We start from the raw sequence: 22985 nt of genomic DNA, 5'->3' as shown, positions 1-22985 counted from the left end.
CAGAAATTTACGCGAATGAGCGCCAGGCTACTGTGTGAGATAGAATCTACGTCTTGTGAAATATAAACTGCCTGACAAATGACCGCGGTTTGAGGGTCTGGTCGTACCCTCCATCCGAAGTGAAGTCGGTGCTCATGAAGCAAGGCTTGTTATTAATCGGTACGTCAGCTTAAGTTGTTGATGCTGTTCATGAGCGTAAACGTCTTTTTCCCGTTTCAATTACTTTCAATCTGGGAAATTCTACTACTTATACGGGAGCTTGTGCTCATTGTTCTTATTTGGTAGGCAGCCCTGTTATGGCCATATTCATTCGGCCTGGACAGTCCGGCTCAATATTCCCCATCAGACGACTGGAATAAAAATACACATAATTTACATTCAGAACGGCATACCGGCTTGCATGCTCCAACTAGCTAAGGAGAAAATAGCATTCCTGGAATCTACGAGTCGGGCCACTGCGGCTCGCGGCCTCGGGTGTTTCGCGGCGATCGTGCATCCTCATATCACCGGCGACAGACAATGGGCGCCGTTTGGCCGGCCAAAGTATGTTTCTGTGTATTTCGAACACAATCGTTGTTTACGCTGACAGTTTTCTGCACACGGGACTTTACGAGCGAGCTGGCACGCTGACAATGCACGTGCCACTGTGACGGCCCTGGCCGGGGGTGTTGTGTAACGGATGCTAAATTGGCCGAGCGCGCCTTATAATGTGCACGAGGGACAGACCCGACCGGCCATGGTTGAACGACTAACTACTGTCGTCAATGCGTAATGCGGTTAACGAGTCGCTAGGCAGTAGGTAATAGGCATATCACACTATAGCGTATGTTTGACTTTGTTTTGCGGTCAGCAGCCATTTGCTGGCCGAGTCTAATTATCATAACTGCATAGGACAGTGGTCGGCAGGTCCTCCGGGGTCGTGCCCCCTTTTTTGGCGCCAGGCAGGGCCATTACCCCCACCTACCAGACCCCATTGGTGATGCAACCAAGGTTACTGAAATTCCATACTTTTCCGTGACTCTTTGGGTACCATATCTGCGAGAAACCGCAAGCCCCCTCCCCTGCGGTTTCTCGCAAAATATCTCAAAAACGTTGGCACGGAGCGCCACCATTTTGGGACATTTTATCATACATCGTTTCTGCACATGTTGTGAATATTTCAGACCAGAGTCACTCAAGGTCAGGTCACCAGATCACGTCAAGTGACCTCACCTCAGTAAAGACTGCAACGCCTGCTTTAGCTGCATTGAGTGACAGATCTCTTTCAAACTTTCAGGAATTGATAAAGGCAACAACATGTAAAAATTTGTATCTCGGAGATTTGATGTCGGTGACCAAAGTTCAGGTCAATTTCACGCCCTCTCCCATTATCAATGGGAGAGGGCACAAAGTCAATGGTAGAAAATTGAAAGGCGCCTCTTTTGGACCAGTGTCATTCCTAACACTGTGACACTCTTATTTACAAGTAAACATGACCGCTGAACCGGAAAATTGCACCCGTAACCCCACTGTATGTCCCTGAGGTCATTTCAGGTCATGAATGGTATCCAACAGCTATTCGCTAATAACTTTTGATAAAGGCATCCCAGAGCGATGAAAATGCCCTAGATGTGTTCAGCTCGACGATACGGATCGACTGATATGCAACAAAACCTTCGATGCTTCTCGACGGGAGGATCACGATGCTGATAAAAGTGAGCTCTTGCAAGTTTTAAGTGAAAAGTTATTTAAGAAAAACTATCAGCAAGCAACGTACATTTTGGAAGTTTTTGTCTCCTGCAGGCTAAACCATCTTCGGTTGAATCTGAGGGCAGGCATCAGAAAAAACGTTAAGAGAGCTATCGAATGCGTTTTTCCGCAGGTGTAGCGACAGCTGCGCCACCTCGCTTGCTCAGTCTGCCCCTGGCGGCAGACCGCGAAGCTCTACTTGCGCCGCTACACACAGATGTCACTTTTACTTTCACCGTTACTACCAATGTTCTCCGTGGCTCAACAATGTAAAGCCAAACTGTTCAGTTCCGTTGTTCAACTGGTCTCTTTGATCGACACGAGCCTCACTCGTTTAAATATACGCCTATACCTCCTACGGCGCGGTTTAGCCCTACGGGCACCACTGGGACGGGCCAGCGTCCACCTTGAGGAGGGTATCGATCATAGGGGTGGAGGAGAGTGCACGGGGGACACGGCCCAACCGGCTGGGACATCTACCCAGTACGAGGGATGACAGTGGCGAATCCCGTTTGACTCTCCAAAGCCTCTCCCTCTCCGACTACGACATCTGAAGACTTCGCCGGCTCTCCGAGGGCACCACACCACAAATGGTGACCCCGACGTGATCCTACGAGATTCTGACAGCTCCGCCTCGGCAAGAATAGGTTCTACCCGAACCTGGCCTCCCATCGCCTCGGCAAGAATGGGCTCGTAATTGCCCGGCGGATTGACTGTGTGTGTGTGTGGCACTCGGGCCCGCGAGACCCGCCAGTGATTGCGCCGCGAGCGCACCAGTGACAGCGCAGCGAGCGCTCTGCGATTGCGCAGCGGGCGCCTCAGTGGTTGCACAGCGAGTGCACTCCAGTGACAGCGCAGCGAGCGCTCTGTGATTGCGCAGCGGGCGCCCCAGTGGCTGCACAGCGAGTGCGCGACGAGCGTTCACCTCCGCCACCATGCCCGACACTGCAGACTCGCGTCCGTCCGCAACGTTTCGCCTGCCCGCCTTCTCGCCGGAGGAAGCGGAACTCTGGCTGGTGCAGGTAGACTGCGCATTCGACGTCGCAAACATCACCGACAATGCGACCAAGTTTAAGCTGCTGGTAGCGAACCTACCAGTGCACGTAGCCTCCCAGGTACGTGACGTAGTGACGGCCACGCCGCCGTCCTTCACGGACCTGGTGACGGCGCTGCGGTCTCGGCTGGCGCAGTCTCGCGCGTCTCGCCTAGAGACCCTGCTCCGGGACCAGCAGTTAGGCGACCAGAAGCCCACCCAGCTGCTGCGTAACATGCAGCACATGCTGGGTAATTCAAGAGATGACACCGGCCTCCTGCGGACGCTCTTCCTCCAGCGCCTGCCGCAGACCACGCGCGCTGCCCTGGCCCTCCTGCCAGAATCGACCGGAATCGACGACCTCGCCAGCGCCGCAGACCGATTCCAGGAGGCGTCGCAAGGTGCCGTGGTGGCCGCCGCTGTGGCCCCGCCGGCCGCCGCTGTCGCTCCGCCGGCCAGCCACTCCTGTAACTGTCAGCAGTCGGCAGGGACGGATCTCACAGCTGCCGTGGCCGCTCTCACCGCGACCGTCGCGCGGATGGAGGCATCGTACAAGAGCCACCGCGCAGACGTTCGGCGACGCAGCAGGTCCCGCCCGGCACGCCGGCCAGCGACGCCCGGCACGGGCACGGCCCGCGCCGACACTCGGCAGCCGCCGGCAACGGACGGGCTGTGCTGGTATCACGAGCGGTTCGGCGCTGACGCCCACCAGTGCCGCCAGCCCTGCTCGTGGCAGGGAAACTAGCTCGCCTGTCTGCCCTCGCGCCAGCAAAGACGGGCGGCCCACCACTGGCGCCTCTGTTCTACGTTACCGACACGGTAAAGAACTGGAGGTTTCTGGTCGACACCGGCGCCCAGGTTAGCGTCCTGCCACCGGGTGTTCTGACGCCGGACGACCAAGTGACCGCCCAACGCGACGCACCACGACTGGAAGCCGCTAATGGCTCCGCCATCCAGCTCCACGGTGCCGTCGACGCCACCGTACGGCTCGGCGCACAGTCTCTCCAGTGGAAATTCCTGGTGGCAGATGTCTCCACACCAATCCTCGGCGCCGACTTCTTGGCCTTCCACCGACTCACCGTCGACATGCGCCGCCGGGTGCTGCGCTCCGACCAAGGCGTAACGTGCGTCGTCGGCTCTCCCGCTAGCGTCAGCTCCGTTGGCGTCCGGATGTGCGCGGAGAGTGATTATAGTGGCCTGCTGCGCGAATTTCCGCGCGTGACGTCTACCTCCACCCGGCTCCTACCCGTGCGGCACGGCGTGACGCACCATATCGTCACGCGGGGCCCCCCTCGCGTCGGGCGCCCCCGCCGCCTGCCGCCGGACCGGCTCCGCTTCGCTCGACACGAGTTCGAAAAGATGGTGGAGATCGGCGTCGCTCGCCCATCCAAAAGCAGCTGGGCCTCGCCGCTGCACCTGGCGCCGAAACCAACACCCGGACAGTGGCGACCGTGCGGCGACTACCGCGCACTCAACAAAGTAACTGTGCCCGACCGGTACCCGATACCGTTTCTTCAGGATTTCGCCGCGAATCTGCATGGCTGCACGGTCTTTACGAAGATAGACCTCGTGCGCGCGTACCATCAGATTCCGGTTGAACCTGCCGACATTCCGAAGACGGCGATCGTGACGCCCTTCGGCCTCTTCGAGATGTGCCGCATGAGCTTCGGGCTCCGCAACGCCGGCCAAACATTCCAGCGCTTCATGGACGAGGTGATGCGCGGCCTGACGTGCTGCTACGTGTACCTCGACGACATCCTGGTCGCCAGCACGTCCCACGAGGAACACCGCCGCCACGTCCGCCAAGTCCTGGAGCGCCTGGACAGGTTCGGCATCACCGTCAACCCGGAGAAGTGCGTGTTCGGCGCCAGCCGAATCAAGTTCCTGGGCCACGACGTATCACCGGACGGCATCGCCCCTCTGCCGGAGAAGGTCTCTGCGGTGAAGGACTTTCCGCAGCCCGCCACGCAGCGCCAGCTACGCCGCTTCATCGGTATGGTAACCCACTACCATCGTTTCCTGCCGGGTGCCGCCAGCCTCCTATGTCCGCTGCACCGTCTCCTGGACCACAAGCGCAAACGCGCTGCACCGCTGGAGTGGACACCAGACGCAGAGAACGCCTTCCAGCGCGTCAAAATCGCCCTGTCACAGGCCACCCAGCTCGCGCACCCCACGCCCGGGGCCGCGCTGAGTCTGCAGGCTGACGCCTCGGACACCGGGGTCGGCGCCGTGCTACAGCAGCACATCGACGGAGCCTGGAGCCCGCTGGCATTCTTCTCCAGGACGCTGAAACCGCCGGAGACCCGCTACAGTGCGTTCGGCCGTGAGCTGCTGGCCGTGTACCTGGCGGTGAAACACTTCCGGCACTCTCTTGAAGGCCGCCCCTTCACCATCTTCACCGACCACAAGGCACTTGTGTCGGCCATCGGCTCCGGCTCTGTCAGCTACTCGCCCAGGGAGATCAGGCATCTCGACTTCATCTGCCAGTTCTCAACAGACGTCCGTCACGTGCCGGGCAGCGAGAACGTGGTGGCCGACGCAATGTCCCGGACTGTCAGCATGCTGAAGTCGCCGACGCCGCCGCTTCAGGACTTCGAGGCACTCGCGGCAGCACAGCAGGAAGACGGCGAGCTGAAGGCGTACCTCGACACGCCCCACAGCCTGCAGGTGCGCGCCGTACCGCTCGCTGGAGGGAGCTCGCTCCTCTGCGACGAGTCGACCGGCTCACCGCGACCGCTCATCCCAACTGCCCTCCGACGGCACTACTTCCAGCTGCTGCACGGTCTGTCGCACCCCGGCGCCCGCGCGACACAGCAGCTCATCTCCAGCCGTTTCGTCTGGCCGGGACTGAGCAAGGACGTGCGCGACTGGACCCGCAGCTGTGTCGCCTGTCAGCGCTCCAAGGTCCACCGGCACACCCGCGCTCCGGTAGCAACATGGACGCCTCCCTCCGGTCGCTTCGAGGAAATTCACATCGACCTGGTAGGCCCGCTGCCGCCCAGCGAAGGTCAGACCTTCCTCCTCACCTGCGTGGACCGTTTCACCCGCTGGGTGGAGGCTATCCCTCTCCCTGACATCAAGACGCCCACCGTCGCCAATGCATTCGTGTCCGGCTGGATCGCACGCTTCGGCGTGCCGACACGTGTCACCACCGACAGAGGTTCGCAGTTCGAGTCGCACCTCTGGCAAGAACTGTCTGCCATCCTCGGCTGCACCCGCCACCGGACCACCAGCTACCACCCGCAAGCAAACGGACTCGTCGAGCGGGTGCATCGCCAGCTGAAGGCAGCCCTCCGGGCCCACGGGAACGAACGCTGGACCCGCTCGCTCCCGCTGGTGTTACTCGGCGTCCGTTCAGCCGTCAAGACGGACCTGGACTGCACAGCCGCGGAACTGGTGTACGGCCAGCCACTCCGCCTGCCGGCCGAGTTCCTCGGCGACGCGCCGGCCGCCGCCGTCACGGACCCAGCCTCGTACGCCACTGAGCTCCGCCGCTACATGCGGGACCTGACGCCAGTGGTGCCGCGCGCCTCGGCCACTCACCGGCCGAGCTTCGTGCCGCAGACACTCCGGGACGCGTCTCATGTGTTCGTTCGACGAGAGGCGCGACCCTCGCTGGCGTGCCCGTACGACGGGCCGTACCGAGTGCAGCAGTGCGGTGACAAAACTGTGCGCATCTTGCGAAACGGCCGCGAGGAAACAGTGTCCATCGACCGCGTCAAGCCGGCCTTCGTAGAGCCGCCTGACGCCCCGGCCGCGGCGGCCGACTGCGGCCCCGTCAGCCGACCTTCGAACTCGGCGGTGCCGGCCGCTGGGCCGCGGCTCCTCCTGCCGCCACTTCGCCCTGAGCCGCCACCGCCGCCGCCCCCGCCGCCGCCCCCGCCGCCACCGCTACGACCGTGTCTCCGCACGACACGATCCGGCCGTGTTGTGCGCCCACCAGCGCGTTTTCTCCACGTCGCGTTCCACAGCGACGTGTCTGGGGGGAGGGTGGTGTAGCGACAGCTGCGCCACCTCGCTTGCTCAGTCTGCCCCTGGCGGCAGACCGCGAAGCTCTACTTGCGCCGCTACACACAGATGTCACTTTTACTTTCACCGTTACTACCAATGTTCTCCGTGGCTCAACAATGTAAAGCCAAACTGTTCAGTTCCGTTGTTCAACTGGTCTCTTTGATCGACACGAGCCTCACTCGTTTAAATATACGCCTATACCTCCTACGGCGCGGTTTAGCCCTACGGGCACCACTGGGACGGGCCAGCGTCCACCTTGAGGAGGGTATCGATCATAGGGGTGGAGGAGAGTGCACGGGGGACACGGCCCAACCGGCTGGGACATCTACCCAGTACGAGGGATGACAGTGGCGAATCCCGTTTGACTCTCCAAAGCCTCTCCCTCTCCGACTACGACATCTGAAGACTTCGCCGGCTCTCCGAGGGCACCACACCACACAGCGCTCTAGCTCTATCCTTTCCTGAGCTATAGGCCAGTTTGTCGAAAATTGTCAAAGGTTGACCTGGAAATTGGCGAAATTTTACGTTCGATGACCTCTGGTGACCTGACCTTTGATTTGACCTAAAAGGTGACCATAGTTTTTTCTTCATCATTTCTTACGCTCTTCGATCGCCGACTACGGCGTTTCGCTAGTGACCCAGGAGCCAAGTTAATAGGGGGTGTTCAACCTCCATCTCCAGCAGGGCGTGGAAATCCAGGAGCCCCAGCGGGGCGCGGGTTAACCCCCATACGTATAGGGGTAGCGGGTATTTTTCGAGAATAGATCACGTTAAAAGGGTCGGATTACAAAAAAAAAACTGTACCATCGAGCCGATCATTTTTATGTCCTGAAAATGGCATGACCTTAACCCGAATAACCGTTGATTTGTGAGATTTTCTTGAGATCATGGCAGGCCACAAAATCTCACTTCAAGAAGTTACAGCAGGACCCGATTAACTCGGCATTTGTTATTGACCTATGGAAGGTCACCCAATGACCAACGACCTTTAAATTGGGTAGCAGCGGCTGCTTATCTTCACGGGCAACACGCTCAATTGTTCTGCAAAGCTCCAGCTCAGAGACCGAGATGCTCAGGTCAGGGTGCAATGGACGACTCCTCTCCCTTGCGTTAGTGACTGTGAAAACGCCAATAGACGAGCGCCGGCTATTACATGACAGTTACTTTCCACGACTGTACGGAATGGTGAGCAGCTACATGAAAATTGGCATGCACCAGCTAATCAGTTCATGCTTTGTGCGTTTGACCTCGACTAATCTTTGAATCCTGGGGCACAACAGTTGCGATGTTTGTCCCATCAAGGGAACCATTAATTCTAAAAAAGATGAGGCTTTCTCAGAGGCCGTCATTACCCCCCACCGAAGGGCGCCATTACCCCCAAAGGGGGCATGCCCCACCATTTGCCGACCCCTGGCATAGGAGGACTCCTTTATTTGACCCCAGCAAACATATCGCTTTCACCCGTTATGTTGCACGCCCCTAGATAAGTAAATAAGAAACCCGATACGGTCGGCGCCCGTGTGGTGGACGGACGTCCCTGTCACCAGGCCAGTCGGCACCGGGCCCACCGGACGGCCCTCGTTGACCGCGGGGCGCGGACAGATGACCCCGCTCGCTCGGACGACCACTCTGAGGTCTTAATTCCCATGACGGCTGTTTCGGTTCATGCCACAAATCGCTCTTTCCTGAGCTGTCGGAACCACCCAATCCCCCTTCCTCCCCCACATCCGCTGCAGGTCGGCGGACCCAGGGTATATGTATTGAGTGAAGGCGGACCGGCACAGGGGCGCCGCCTCGCGGCCGATCCCACAACTAGGCATCGTCGGCGCCGACGGCTGCAACCGAAGCCGGCCGCCATCGTCGGCGCCGATTGCCGTACGGGGCCGTAGCCGGCGGGCCTATTTTCGGCCGGCCGGCGCGGTGTTAAGTGTCTATTTTGGCCGGCTGCTCGGCGCTGTTACTCGATATGCTCGTATTTGGCTGGCGGAGGCACGGCGCTGAACAGCGGCGCACGTGCAGATGCGCGTCCCCGCGCCGGCCCAGATCACCGGCGGCGATGGAAATAGATGACGGTGCGCGGGGCGCGGGCGGCTGGAGGTCCGCACTGGCCGCATTTGTCGGCTGTCCGATCGGAAAAGGTGACACTGTGTCCAGTGTCCGCAGAGTCGGTACCGTGTCCCGACACCCCCGTGGAGCGGCACGTGATGAAAATCGGGCCGACCGCTGCACAGCGCCGCCCGGTAATATCGACTTATTCGGCGGCGGTATTTTTACGATGAGTTAACAATGCCTGTTGAGGTTTTTTGGTGACAGCTTTGATGTCACATCAGAATGTCCGATTGCACGGGAAAAATCGAACCTGGTTAGGAGAAGCCAGTCTATATGGTCTCTAATCTCGTTGGTCAGGCAAATCCGTGGACATACGACTGCCGTATAAAGGCGGCACCTCGCTTATACGGGGATCGCATTTCCATAATGCGGTGTGGCGGCGGGCATTCATATGGGCTGCCACGCCACCACCAGCCCAGATCCACAGCTGAATGTGGAATAGCTAATGAAGATTTTGGATTATTATTTTTTGTCAGATTTGCCAAGGCGTAAGTATAAAAGTATACTTTATCCACGGTAAATCGTGCAACTTTCATCTAAAGTTTCGAGGAATGAATAGACCAAAGGAATGGCGAAGTGTGGTTTCGCCCGGTTTTGTTTGATGCTACCATTTATGCTGCCTGCTTCCGGAATGAACATCATGGAAAAAATCACTTACCTTACCTTCAGTGTGCAATATTCAATTTGTAGGGAAAACCGCTAGGCGAATAAATCCGAACGTTTGTGCCTTTCCCGTCTGTCATCTGTGTTGCTATTAGTTCGTATTTAACATTTCCAAGGGGTCGGTTCCTACATTTGTTGAGCTTTTTTCATTTAATAGTGACCAACATTGCTTGCAAAGCAATTTACTATAATTACCATTCATGCTATTTTCAGAAAGAGTAAAAGCACCGGACAGAGTAGTAAAACATTATTTTTATACCATCTTTATTCAGTGAGTTTCGTATGATTAAATTGGATCATAGGTAAATCGCATTACCGCAAAGCCGCCATAAACTATATCCCCGTATCGATGTTTTGCTTTCGGTGACGTCGCCTCCTGACACGAATATGCCATTTACGTAGAAAATCACTTCAAACCACATTCCTAAAGAAATGTCTCGTCTTTTACGGCTATCACAGCAGGTGTTTGCCTTTGAGCCGAACGCCCTACAAAAGCCGTACGTGATTATAATCGAAAAGAGGCACCGGCCCCCGTCCCTGGGCTCGTTTCGTTTGCTGACTGTTGTTCTACAATCTAGCAACGTCATTTGCGTGGGCGAAGGACAGTGAATCCGCGCTATTTGCACTCTATTCAGGCTAATTCATTGCTGTTACGGTTGAGCCCCACCTCGCTTCGCCAAAAATGTCACAACTGCAAACAATAAAAATAGCCGGCCACCTGTTTGTGTAGGCAGCGTCGGCTCGGTTACCGGTCGGGTTAACTATTCTTAGTGGTCGGCTCTGGAGACGTTGCACAATGATCTTCACGGGTTTTCAGCGGCCACCCGGGATCGATTGGCGCTGGGCTGCCGCTGACGCCTTACACAGTCGGACCTCCCCGGGAGGCATTGTGGGCTCTGGCGGCCTCAACCGCAGTCATCGCCATATACGCGTCTGCGCGGCGGCGGGGGCGGCGCCGCCCGTAATTAGACGCTCTAATGGTATGCATGGCGGGCGGGCGGACGTGCCGCAAATGGCGCGACCGGCGCGCGCGCCGGGGCGGCGGCGGGGGCGGGGGCGGCGCCCCGAGGCGTCAGGGCGCAGCTGATCGCAGTCCGCCCGCCACGAACGTCAGCCAAGTGGCCTTTTTCGCTTTGTGTTGGGATTCGCTGAGAGACACGGGTGATGAATGACGGGATGCGAGGAGCCCACTGTATCCGGAGTGCTGACGTCGGTTCACTATTTTCTTTTTGAGATATCTCTCATTGCGGTGCGTTATCATGATGTTTGACGTTCCGCTTTATAAGTAGATATTGCTGTGAACCTGGACGGCTGATTCTTATGGGAAATTGTTTGAATTCCACAGGTCCGGCAGTGTTGAGGTGAGGTGGGGACGGTTCCCGTATCTGACGGATCTCGCCGGGTTCACCCCAGCCATCCCCCGGCGCAGGTGAATCGTCCCGCTCTATAAGGACAGAAGCCGATCAGTTGCGGCGATATTGGCTCGGCTGCGGGGGCGAGGCGGCGGTGAGTGGCGCCCCTGGAACGTCCGGTGTGTGGCTGCGGTACACCGGGGGCTGCACCTGGGCCGTCCGCAGCTCTGGTAACCTCGACAGTCGGAGCTACTCGTGCTCTGAGTCAGATCGAGATCAGGCTGGTGCTGACGGCGGGAGGACACACAGTGACGGGGTTTATGGATATCGGCGATGGAAATCGACGGGGGATATATTGAGCAGAGTGAGCTCCCGGAACCGTCAGCAGTTGAGGACTAATCGAGTAGCTGGATATGTTGTTAGGTTCGTCTGTATTGAAGGTTTGGTTGACATTTGCTAACAACGCTGTCGGCATTTGAGAATGGATTTCCTGGTATATCGCCGAATTGAAACAAACCGTTTTGTCGCTGAAGTCCTTTTGTGGGTTGGTTGTGAATGAACATGTTAATACTGGCGATCATATATAGGTCGCTGTACAGATTAATAACCTGTCAGGTTGTGATTGGTACCAAACGTCATACCATGTTCATTCATAATTCATCGAGAATCCGAAGGCCAGCGGTCTGGCTCGTAGCCTCGCCACCATTCATGAGTCTGCAGGTTTTCCTCCGGCTGCGTGGACCGCTTTCGTGCAACAATGCACTGTGCCGACCGGAAAACGTCCGCCCATGGAAGGAAATCCATCCAGAGTGCGGTGACGGCGCGGGCGACTCCAAAACTACCCCAAGGTATGTGGCTGTCGTCGCCGGCTTCCGTCCGGTTCCCACGTGGGCGGAGCTCGCGGCAGCGGGGGCCGCGGGGAGGACCAGGCGAGGCGCCCGTCCTTCGTCTCGGCACGACCCGGCTATTTTAGCTGCACGCTGGCTGGCGGTGTCTGCTCGGCCGTCTCTCCGATACGCGCCTCCTCTCTGTCTCTCTGGAGAGAGCGCACGGCGCGGCACTCCAGTTTTGGAGGCGTCCTCCGGCGGAGTACGTGCCAAAATAACACGCGATGCGGCGCCGCGGTAAGAGGGCCCTCCCCGACGTGCCGCCGCCTCGCCCCACCCCGGGCACGCTGGGCGCCAAGCTCTCCCGGAAAGGAGCCGAAAGCGGCTCTATTTTGGGCCGTGTAACCGAATGCGACTGGCGCCTGTCACATGTGGGGGGACGGAAGGCACGTCCTGACGGAACTCGAGCTGACAGGATGTGCGTGAATGCCTCGGCTTGTGACTACACTATCTGGCTCCCCTGGCCGAGGTATTGCAGCGCAGCTGACACTGGCCCGAGGTGGTGTGAGGGGCTCTCCCCAACCCGAGTCCTGCCTGTGCTCACTGCAGGTGCTCCGTGTGCTGTCGCCCCCCCCCCCCCTCAGCGGACGGGTTAGGCCGTGGGAACCGTTGGCTGTGCGAATTCCAGCGGCGGACGGGTATGGATGGCATCTGCACGTGCGGCGCGCAAGGCTGAGACCACTTCGGTGCGACGGCCGCAAACAGGTTCTGCATGCTCAACACTGGAGCTGCCGTCCGTGCGCATCAGGTCGGTGCGTTTTGTAACGGCGATCTGTCAGTGATGGAGCTTATACTTGGAACAGGAATACAACGGTCCCGCCGTCAGCTGTCCCGCGTTGTAAACCATGACTAAGTGATGGTACGATGCTCACTCCCGCACCACCGTAAGTGCAAAAAGCTGGAATGATTCATTCTCAGTGTTTCCTCTTTCGTAATACCTGTTCTTTGTAATCGCTAGCTATCATATCTTCATCTTGATCTCCGCCAAGAACAACAAAATGATGAGCGATCTTTCTGGGATCGGTTTACAAGGTAGGCGTACGTAAGAACATAAGTAGAACGCCTATCGCTATCATTTTCTGTGAATGTATCTTTACTCATCTGGGTGTGTTTCCCGTACTTGTACGCAGTTAGAGACACACCTTGGTCTTTGAAGTTCACTTATATCTGGCTACAAATTAAATAAAAGGGCTACATGACCTTCAAATGTATCACTATATCTTTCTTTGTGATAGCTTACTTTTTGCATGTGCTATCGTTTGCCTTACTTGCCACAAGTACCAGCAACCTGCTGCGATGTTTCGCCTCACTTCTGTTATCCCTACCTCCTACCAAAGTGACCCTCCTTCCACCCTTTCGCCTCTCCAGCGCTGTGTGAGTGTGCGCGCCTGGTGCGGTCGGAGCGCCGTGGCATGCAGCTTTTCTTTTCTCACCTTCCCCTGCCGCGGCCGGGCGTCGACCCTCGGTACGTCCTCGCCACCTGCTTGGTCTGGTGCGGGATCATGACGCTGTACAGCGTCCCGTCGCCGATGTGGTAGTTCTTCTGCGAGTAGCCCTTCATCGAAGAGCTGAAATCACAAAAGGGGGCGAAGAGCGCGTCAGCTACACATGCACCTTGGCTAATGGTAGGAATGGTGATGCAGTCAGGGGTAAAGTGAGGCATGAACAAACTATTGATACGTGTACACTCATAAAATGAATGTGATGCGTAAATACCATATCAGACTGCAATGTATCATTTTATATCTCCATGCCCGTGACAAATTGGCGGGACGGTGACGCCACCGTCTCTTGTGAATCGTAAGTTTCCGGCGGCATAGCATTCGGATGACGCGCTGGCTTTGAATGGCCGCTAAATGGTGGTAATTTGTCGGCATATTGCACCAGTCAGTAAACGTCATTTTTTCAGTTTCATGCTGATGTGGTGCCGGTTACCAGTTGGAGAAAAAGTTGCATGCCTGATTATCAGATATTTCCCGTAGAATCCCCCGCATTGCCAGCCGGTCGCTGTTTGGGTTTTGAGCCACAGCTGATGGTTGTCTCTGCATGCTGGACAGATCTCGTTGGGAGCGCCGGGCCACCCCCTGGCGGTCCGTGCCGCCGCGGCCACCGGTGCCCTTTGCATGACTGGGTGACGACGCCCGGTACTCTACACTTACAGTCGTCGGTGAGATCATACCGGGCCAATCAAACACGGATCGATTCGCTGGGGTAAGGTGCGACCGGCGCGGCGCGCCCCTAAGTGGGCCATCGACATACCACAGACCGGCCACGCGGTCCGACCGCCGCGCCAGCATGTCCGCCAGACATTTATCACGCGGCTTAACTCGAATTGAGCCGATTCGGCAATGGTGCGCGCCGTATAAGGTCAAACGCGGACATGGCTATGGCGCGGCCGGCGTAAAAATGGCCAACGGGCTGCTCCGCGCGCGGCTGCAGTGTGCCGCAAAAGGGCCGACTCAGATGGCTGGATGTGGTGTGGGACCGGCGGTCTCACGGCGCTGAGCGATGGTGCTGAGGGGTGCACCATTACTCTGCAGTGTCCATGGTAGCGGTCATAAGTCTCCTGGTGTCCGAGAAGCGTACAAAGTCTCCATCCTGGATAGGCATGCGAGATTACGCGTGCGATAATGCATTGGCGCATGATCAGTCAGAAGTAGCAGAACGACGTTTGGACTTTGAACGGATTATCTATCTACCTGCTAGTCCTGGACAGGCATGCAAGGCCGGCTAGGTATGCTGGGTGAGGCGTATGATAATGCCCTGCTGTCATGAGCCTGAAAGGATGTCGGTCGTTCAATCAACGAGTAATAAGCAGGCAGAAAACATTTAAAATAGAATAACGAAACCAACATGACATCTACACTTTTCTCACTTTTTGCTCGTCATGCTCTGCCCAGCCCTCAACAAGTCACCATAAATCAGATCTCCAGACATATTTCAGATCCGCCTTTCGCCTGAATCCGCCCCTGTTCAGCAGAACTGTCCGCCGGCCGTGCAGACCGCACGCCGTCGCCGGGCCGGCGGTCCATCGCGCCGCGGCACCGTGGGAGGCGCCGGTCCCAGTTGCAGACCAAACGGCACCGGTGACAGTACACGAGAAATGCCGCCTCTGCGATCGGTAAATGTCATGGAGATCGATGCGGTGGTATGCTGAGAGTGGCCAGCGGCTCGGTGCGCGGCGGACCACGGTCGTTATGGTGTCGAAACAGCGGGGAGTCGGTGGCGTTATAGATGACTCCATCCTGGGATCATCTGCGTGACTGTGTTTGCCACACAGTGGCTCTATTTGGCTGTCGGCGAGTCGCCATCGCTGACCGACGTCGAGCCCGTCCAGCCACGTCCACCGACAGCCACTTCAGGACACTTTTCAAACGAGCTAACGACTTGTACACATTTTTACTTGAACGTTTTAAGTCTTTAGACATCCACAAAAGACTTACGGCTGACGTCAAATCCGTTTGACAAATAAGGAGGTCGATGAATCTAAATGACCTTCGGGTCACGCTGTGACCAAACAAGCCCGGACGGTCTGCTCGAACGGACTGCCGGTCGGGCGCTGCGGCTCCAAACTGGCCGACTGCGCGCACTGTTGGACAGACAGGGAACGGCAGACAGCGAGGCTGCCGTACCCCCGGCCATAACCCACCCATCCTATACTCTGCTGCCACCTGTCCTGTCCTGTCCTGTCCTGTCCTGTCCTGTCCTGTCCTGTCCTGTCCTGTCTGCTGGCCCTCTCATGACGAGCGTCATGCAACCGGACATGGTAAGCAGACGGGCCCGACGGGCGCAGACTCAAAGCCGATTAGCGACCCTCAAAACCGAGTCGTCAGTCGACGCGACAAGATGACGCGCTCCCTATATGGAGTTGGCTGTCTGTGTACAGTCGCTGACACATGGAGAACAGTGGGAAGTCGCTGCGGCCCCCGCCAACACCGTGTCACCTGGTTTAATGGACGAACGGCGCTGTCATCGACGTGTATTCACCAGACCAGCATCCGGTCACAGTGAACTGCGCGAAAGAGGCCAGTAGCGACGGTGGCGACAAATGATGTGGTGGTTTGCGATCGGCGCTGGGCTCAAAGAGACCACATCGTGATGCCAAGCTGATTTGATGTGACCGGCTGATTAAAAATTGCCATTTAATTGGATTAGCATGCTAGATGTTCCCTGATTGCATAGATGGCATGCTTTTGGCTTATGCTGTTTATGCTGTGCTTACGGTTGGATAACAATTAACGTAAACGTTTCTCCGCTTTCCAAATCTATTTATACAATGCTAGGCATGCATAAACTAATAAAAACTTTGGTTCCCACCATGGAAAATCGCACATTGGCACCCGAGCGAACGATGACGCAACACCAATCACAATCCCACGATCGCACCTTCAGTTTCCCACGGCTTCAACCGCCAGTGGCCTGTCACTCCATTACCTAGTGACACATATCCGGCCTCTGTGCCACAGCAACGGACCGCTCAGCCACCGCCGTACCGCCGCGCCGGTCCAGCCGAAATGCTCTCATGACTGAACGTCGGCCGGCGCGGCGCATACGAATTGCCCCTCGGATCCCCACACAGCTGGGACCAACACGCACCGTGTGACCGGTGCCGGAGCATCCATTGTCTATGCTAATTTAATTATTTATTGAGAGTGGGCGTGGTGTCGGCAGTGCGGCCCGGAGAGGCGGCAGATTGGGACATCGCGCGCGGTCGGCGGAGACAGAGCCGGACGGTGATACACGGGGATACGGAGCGTTCGTGACATGGGAGGAGCCGCCGAATGGAGATGAGGTCCGTGATGGGAGCGGAGGCCGGGGTCAGAGTTACTCGGTGCTGGGCTGCCTCTAAATACCTATGAAACATAAAGCAATGTTAATTTAACTCTGCTTTCTGGTGTGATGACCTTTGTGATTGTTGGTGTTTTTCAATAAACATAGCATTCAAAAGTTATCATCAGCCTATGGCTAGCTCGTGCGCACGTGCACGATCACCCTGGCATCACGCTGAGATAATCATTGTTGGACCCACACCTGCAGTGCCAGTGTAATAAATAGCCACTAACGTTAGGCGGTGTCCGATGTCCATATTTCAACGATAATGTCTCCCTGGCTGCACGTCAACCGCAGCAATGAATCGAACGAAAACAATCTACAGAAAAATCCATAGCATCTCCCAACACCATTTAAGACCAGATTATAGCCATATTGCATGAAAAATCCTCAACTACCTCGATCATTGTAGGATTTTCGACGATGCCGCTGCATAAACAGTCACCGATACAAGCGCCTAATCCGTCTTCAGTTGCAAACATGGTATGAATTTATCTAATAACAAAATTGCGGCGTTTTTATCGCCTGCATTGCCGGTCGCCGGCCGCCTCTGAGCGCGGCCCGGCCGGGCCGGTTTCCGGATGGCTGGGGGCCCGGTCACGCGACACGGTTTGCGTGCTGCGCCGCCGGCTTTGGCGGCTGTCGGCCGTATTGGAACGGCTAACGGCCGGTCCATCTCTGTGTCGGTCGGCGACATTTGGGGAGGTGCCGCCGCCGATAGACCATAAGCGCCGTCCCACAGACGTCATCGGCGGCATTCCGATGGGCGGCGCGCCTCCCCGCGGCAGCTGGGACCGCGCGCGAGTCCCCGTGGTAGCTGGGGTAGCTGGGGAGTGTAGTGAGCTGGGGAGGCGGGCCTCGGAGGCACCTGGGGAGTGTTGGAGCTCCGTCGGCAGCTGGGGAGTGCGGTGGGTCCCTGTGGTGGCTGGGGCGGTGTATGAGGTGAGCTATGGACGACAGCGGGGGTGGTGAATGAAGTGAGCTACAGAGGGCAGCTGGGCGGCATGGTGAGCTACAGACGGGAAAGAGAGGGAGAAAGAGAGAGAGAGAGAGAGAGAGAGAGAGAGAGAGAGAGAGAGAGAGAGAGAGAGAGAGAGGAGAGAGAGAGACGCTCTGATTTGCGACAGCTGCCGACCTCCTGCCATGGCGCAGCCGATCCGCAGCAGAATCTCCCCCACTGATTTCTTTCCTAATCTGCGCCAGACGGCGGGCAGCAATCGGCAGACTTTCCGCGGCCGCCAGCTGTACGGCAGAGCGGCGCTATCGGCGGCGGATTGCCGGCAGAACGAGGCCTAAGAGCCGCGACTGGCAGCGCGGCTGATACCATCTACCAGCAGGTGCCGAAAGCTCGGCTGAGCTCAGCACGGTACGGGCGGGTTCGGGAGCCTCTGCACCACCGGCTCCGGACGAACAGACCGTGAGCACGTGCATAACGGGGCAGTGAACTCGAGTACAAAGAATGGTAGCTGAGCACATGTTTGGCTAGCCATAGGTCAACATTAGCAGCGTGCGACTACCGAGTCGGATTTGACAAAGAACCAACCGATGTGTGGTCATTATTCACGCTTCGCCTTGTTAGTGCAAGTCACGTTTCAATTCGGGCGTTTAACACTCTATATCGACGGATAACTATTATCGCACGGTTCTCAGTCAGCATCAACTTGTGTTCGTTTTCTAATGACCACCACTAACCGGCAATTATTGTCTACCACCCGTGCCTCTCGGCTGACCCCTGCGGTGTGACCTGTGTGACCTCTCCTCTATCCGGGTGACCCGACATACCATACGGGGGCGAGCCGCGCTAACCAGTCACTGCAGCCTCGGGAGGGCGGCGGACGGCGTCGCCTCTATCTGGCCCATCCAAATGCCGTCAGGATTAGGCGGAGTTCTCGACAGGGCACTCCTATTGCCACTTATGGCAGTCGGCGCCCAAAAATCGGTCCGCCATACCGGTCGGTCGCCGGCGAGGGCTACGGCCCGCACCGCCCGGTGCACCTGGCGTGCTCTGGGCGTGCTCTACGGCCCACTGATTCTGACGTGCTATATGAACTAATGCTTTAGACGTGCTCATGATCACATGGCCTGGGCGTGCTCTACATCCCACAGTTTAGCAGGCGTAGTTCTCTGGAGGTCGCTCCGACGTGCGCCGCTACCGGCCGAGAACAATACGTATTGGCATTTTTAGCCAAAGTAGGCTTTTGGCATACGTTTCCCTTTATCCTCAATTACATCACCCTGCCTTCTTATCTCTTAACACCCGATATCTCCTTCCTTTCGTCTGCCCTCGGGAGATGAGCAAACTGCAAGACTTCGATTTCGTTTGTACACTCATGTCGTATCGCAATGCCTTCAGTCTCCCTTCTCTCTTAAACCCCACCTGTTCCTCTCACTTTCCATGCCCTGGCGCGCGTCGCCTGTCTCCCCAACCACCCGTCTCCTCCCTCCCAGCCCCCTGTCACCCCTATCGCTCCAACCGTTCCGGCCGACCCGTCTCTCTACCGACGGCGCGCCATGCATCCCATCCGGTCACGCTGCAAGGAACACCGCCTCCTACCCGGACAGACAGGCCCGCGCTCATGAACGCCGTGTCACGTGTGACCGACGAGTTACGTCAGGTTCTCGGCGGCGACGCGGACGGATTAGATGGGGAGACGGTCCGGTACGGCCGGGCGGCTCTCCTCTCGGCCCGGCGCGGCGGAGGCTCAGCGCAGGTTCATGGAGAGATGTGTAGTGCGCGAGCCGGGAGAGGTTGGACGCGAGTGGCTGACGTGGGTGGCGGTAGATCTTAGGAGGCCGTCGGTAAGGGACAAAAATGGATTAGGGACTATGGAAATTGTGACGCAGAGTGTCAATAGGTGCATATTTTTGCATTTACCACCTCAGCTTTCACCTTATCTCGACAAAATTACCTGCCAGTGCGCAGCCTCTGCCTGGCCCGCCCGAATCACGGCAGGCCAGCCCGTCCCACGTCTGATTCTCGATCGGAGCGGACTGAGCCGGCCGGCGGGGCACTGATGTCACCACCAGAAAATGGCCCGGGCGTCTGGACTGATCGCTGAGGTCACTACCACAGCAGGGGGCGCGGCGGCACGGGCGGACCGCAGTCCGCACGACCTCGCGGTGGGCGGTCCGCCTGATATTTGTTATTAGTCTGAGTGATCTCAGGTTAATCTTCCTAAGCTGATTCTGCAAGGTTACACGGCTGGGCGAGGTTGCAGGTAGAAAACCTGTTTGTAATGACTTCATTGATTAATGGCTGATGAAAATGGATGGTGACATCATTGATGAGGCTTGAGATGCATTTGGTACAGGTTTGACGTAATGCATGCGATAAGCTTGCTCTCCATGAGTGGATGTTTACATATATGGTAGATCTCCGAAAATCCAGTCGCCTTAGAAAGCACCTGGCCCCAGGGGGATTAGCGTGCGCTCGACTGGTGCGAGATTAGAGCAGCGTCGTAGCTCCGCCACACGCGAGACTGGATCATCTGCCCTGGAAAAATGCGAATCGAATTAGTGTCTTTGTGTCTGGTAAGCTTGTTATATTTGCAGCTTAATGATAACACTGAGGAGGGTGGATTTACATCGTCGCCTCTAAGAAATGCAGACGACTGGGGGCTGAATGAGCTTAGCCGCTTTCACACCACGACCTCTGTTCTGGAGCACGGAACTCTGAGCTGAAGCACGGCTGCGTCTTTATGGTCACTACGTCTCCCGTAGTGGGCCATGGACTTGCTGCGAGGCCATGCTCTCAAGCTGTGTTTCCAGAGCTGTGCTCTATATGCCCTCGCTCTTTGAGCCGTGCTCTTGAGTACTGCACTGCAGTTCGGCGCTACTTGTTTCGGTGTCTCTGCCCTGCTCCGAAGTCGTGCTCCTGCCGTCCTATGGGTCGGTGCTCTGTCCCCGTGCCCCTGGCCGGTGCCGGTCTGGAGCAGCTGGTCAGGTGCGCGTCCGGCCTCTCCCCGTACGGCTATCGGCCCGGGACGGAATGTGGCACCTGCCGCCGAGCGCTGCTGTGACCGGGTCGAGACAAACTCCCGGACACTCAGCCCGACCGGGCTATCGGAGCCGGACATCGCGACACGCCTCACCAGCTGCCCGGGACACCAGTGGCGCCGGCAGCTGCACAACCCGCCGCCCTCCCCCCGAGGTCACCCGATACCGCTCACAGACGGAGAGGGTAAAAACGGCCAACAGACTGCACTGGGGAGATGACAGGGAGATGAATGTTTGGACAGGGGAAAGATGCTGAAATTATGGCGGGGATGAACGGGGTGAGTTACTCTAAAAATGTAGTTTCGCTGTACCCAATGCATTTCAAGTAATGCGTCATTCCACCAGTCACTGGATGCGTCAAGCTGCCCTAAATAATTTTGAAATGCTTGGTATGCAACCATCTTTGGGATAATTTGGCGGTTTCCGAGAGTTTCAACATCTTGCTTGAGGCATTTTTATTGTATAATGTAGAAATGTTGACCGTGTTTAAGAAATCCAAGAGACAGGTCGACCCCACGATGGGCCCGTCGACTCCCCTCCCGGTCGCCACCCGTCCTCCGCAGCGGTGGCTCGGACGGGGAGCGGGTAAATATGGCGGTGTAATTTGGTCGCTCGGCGGGGGCCGCCGCCCGCCGGGCCATCAGACGCTGTTTGGTTAGCTGCTCACTCACACTGGGCTGGAGCCGCCCAGGGAGTCGCTGCAATAGTCGGAGTCAGCACTCGAGTCATGCCCTCGCCCAGGGAGCCTGCAGTGTGGAATGTGGAGAAGCACTCACTGGATGATTGAAAATGACAGGACAGGATATTTGTGGACGAGGTCAAACGCCGGGCCAGGCGCGTTGAATGGCTTACTTCCAGAAGCTTTCAACGAATTGTTTACCGACATCATGCTCTTCACAACCAGCTTGAATTATTTCCATTGGTCCGGTGACGTGTGATGAATTCAATTATCAGCTCCACGACCTTGTGCTCCGAAGGCGTTCATTACGACATAACACGAGTGGACGCCGATGGTACCTAAGATATATGCAATATGCATTGGGCGCACTGCACAATCATTGCAGCCATTACCGTTCGCTCAACATCTGCTGTCCCGCTCGCTCCATCTGTCGTCCGGTCTAAGTCACTGTTCCTGTGTGCCGGCTCGCCAACTGGCGTCACGTATGTACCATTCGCAGCGGGCGGCCGGCGCGGAGACGTGACGTTACACGGAGCTCGGGTACTCGCTAACAATGCGCCGGGCGGGCGTGCCGCCACCGGCCATCCATCCCCGGCCGGCAATTAATGTACCCCCGCTGGGCGCCCCGTGGTGGCGCCGAGTTGCGCCCAGCGCACGCGCCGTAAAAGGCTAACGCGGCCCGCGCCTCCGCTATCGGAGCGGCTATCACAACAGGGCGATGAGCGCGCTGGACCGTCGGCCTTGCCGGCTGAGAGAGCCGCGAGACGCGCCGGACACTGCAGAGCCCGGGTGCAGTGTATTAAAGGAAGGGTGCCACCTTTTGGACACAACGCAGTTTTTACAAGATTAGCCTCACATGAACCTAAAAACCGGCTTCACTTACCTATGCTCGAGACGGTCAGCATTGAATCCGCACGTGAAGTTATCATTTGCGAGTTTTGCTGCCAGCATTCGGGCAGGCAAAAATCTTCAGCACTATTTCCTCGTCGTGTTAAGGGTATTTTATAAAACATGAAATCAGCAAAGGTATGTATAAAAGTTATACTTTTGAAGCATGTTTTATCATTTTGAAAGGGTATATTTTTTCTTTATGGTATACACTTAAGTTTTAAAATTTTAATTGGGAAGTTTTTCTAGTAAGTTGCATGAAGGGTGAAGGGTTCCATAGATCTCTTAAGCATTGTAAAGGAAAAACCTTTACTCGACTTATTTGATGTTCTTTAACTGTTGGCAAATATGGCCAACAGTTACCTACTTGGTTACCTACAACTTAGTTCAAATCATGGTATCTTCTTCCTTTTTATTTGTTCATCTTTTTGTCTCAGTTGCGCCATCAATGCAAATGGCAGAATGATATGTTGCCATGACAACAGGATATGCCAGCCGTCCTAGCTGCCACATCAAACGACCTTGAGTTGTAGTGGTGATATAAACAACGATCTTTTTTTTGGCCAATGTATTAAATGCAATGTTTCGGTTTTTTGTATATTGTGGACGCGCTAACCACGTCTAAAAATTCAAATAAGTAAAATAGATTCATAGAACAAAAATTTCGGAAGGTGGCACCCTTCCTTTAACCCGAGCAGAGCCGTGCTGCCGGGTCACAGCCTGACCTCGTGTCGTGACCTGAGGTCGACGGGGGCTGGACCTCAGCTCCAGATCCACCGTCCGACATAGATCTACTGCGGAGAAACGGC

The 22985-nt window shown here is 56.7% G+C and overlaps 1 protein-coding gene across 1 annotated transcript in view; it reads right to left on the bottom strand.

Moving 5' to 3' along the window:
- LOC122381166 overlaps window positions 1–22985 on the bottom strand; it is a 47168-nt gene that overhangs the window by 2578 nt on the left and 21605 nt on the right. The window contains exon 3 of the mRNA XM_043365023.1: window positions 13217–13351. Coding sequence (XP_043220958.1) covers window positions 13217–13351 — 135 coding nt within the window. The remainder of the gene's footprint in view (window positions 1–13216; window positions 13352–22985) is intronic.

This window comes from Amphibalanus amphitrite, unplaced genomic scaffold (assembly GCF_019059575.1).
Source record: "Amphibalanus amphitrite isolate SeventyFive unplaced genomic scaffold, NRLGWU_Aamphi_draft 000115F_arrow, whole genome shotgun sequence".
In the NCBI taxonomy this organism is placed as follows: domain Eukaryota; kingdom Metazoa; phylum Arthropoda; class Thecostraca; order Balanomorpha; family Balanidae; genus Amphibalanus; species Amphibalanus amphitrite.
This window is presented reverse-complemented; position numbering and strand designations above follow the sequence as displayed.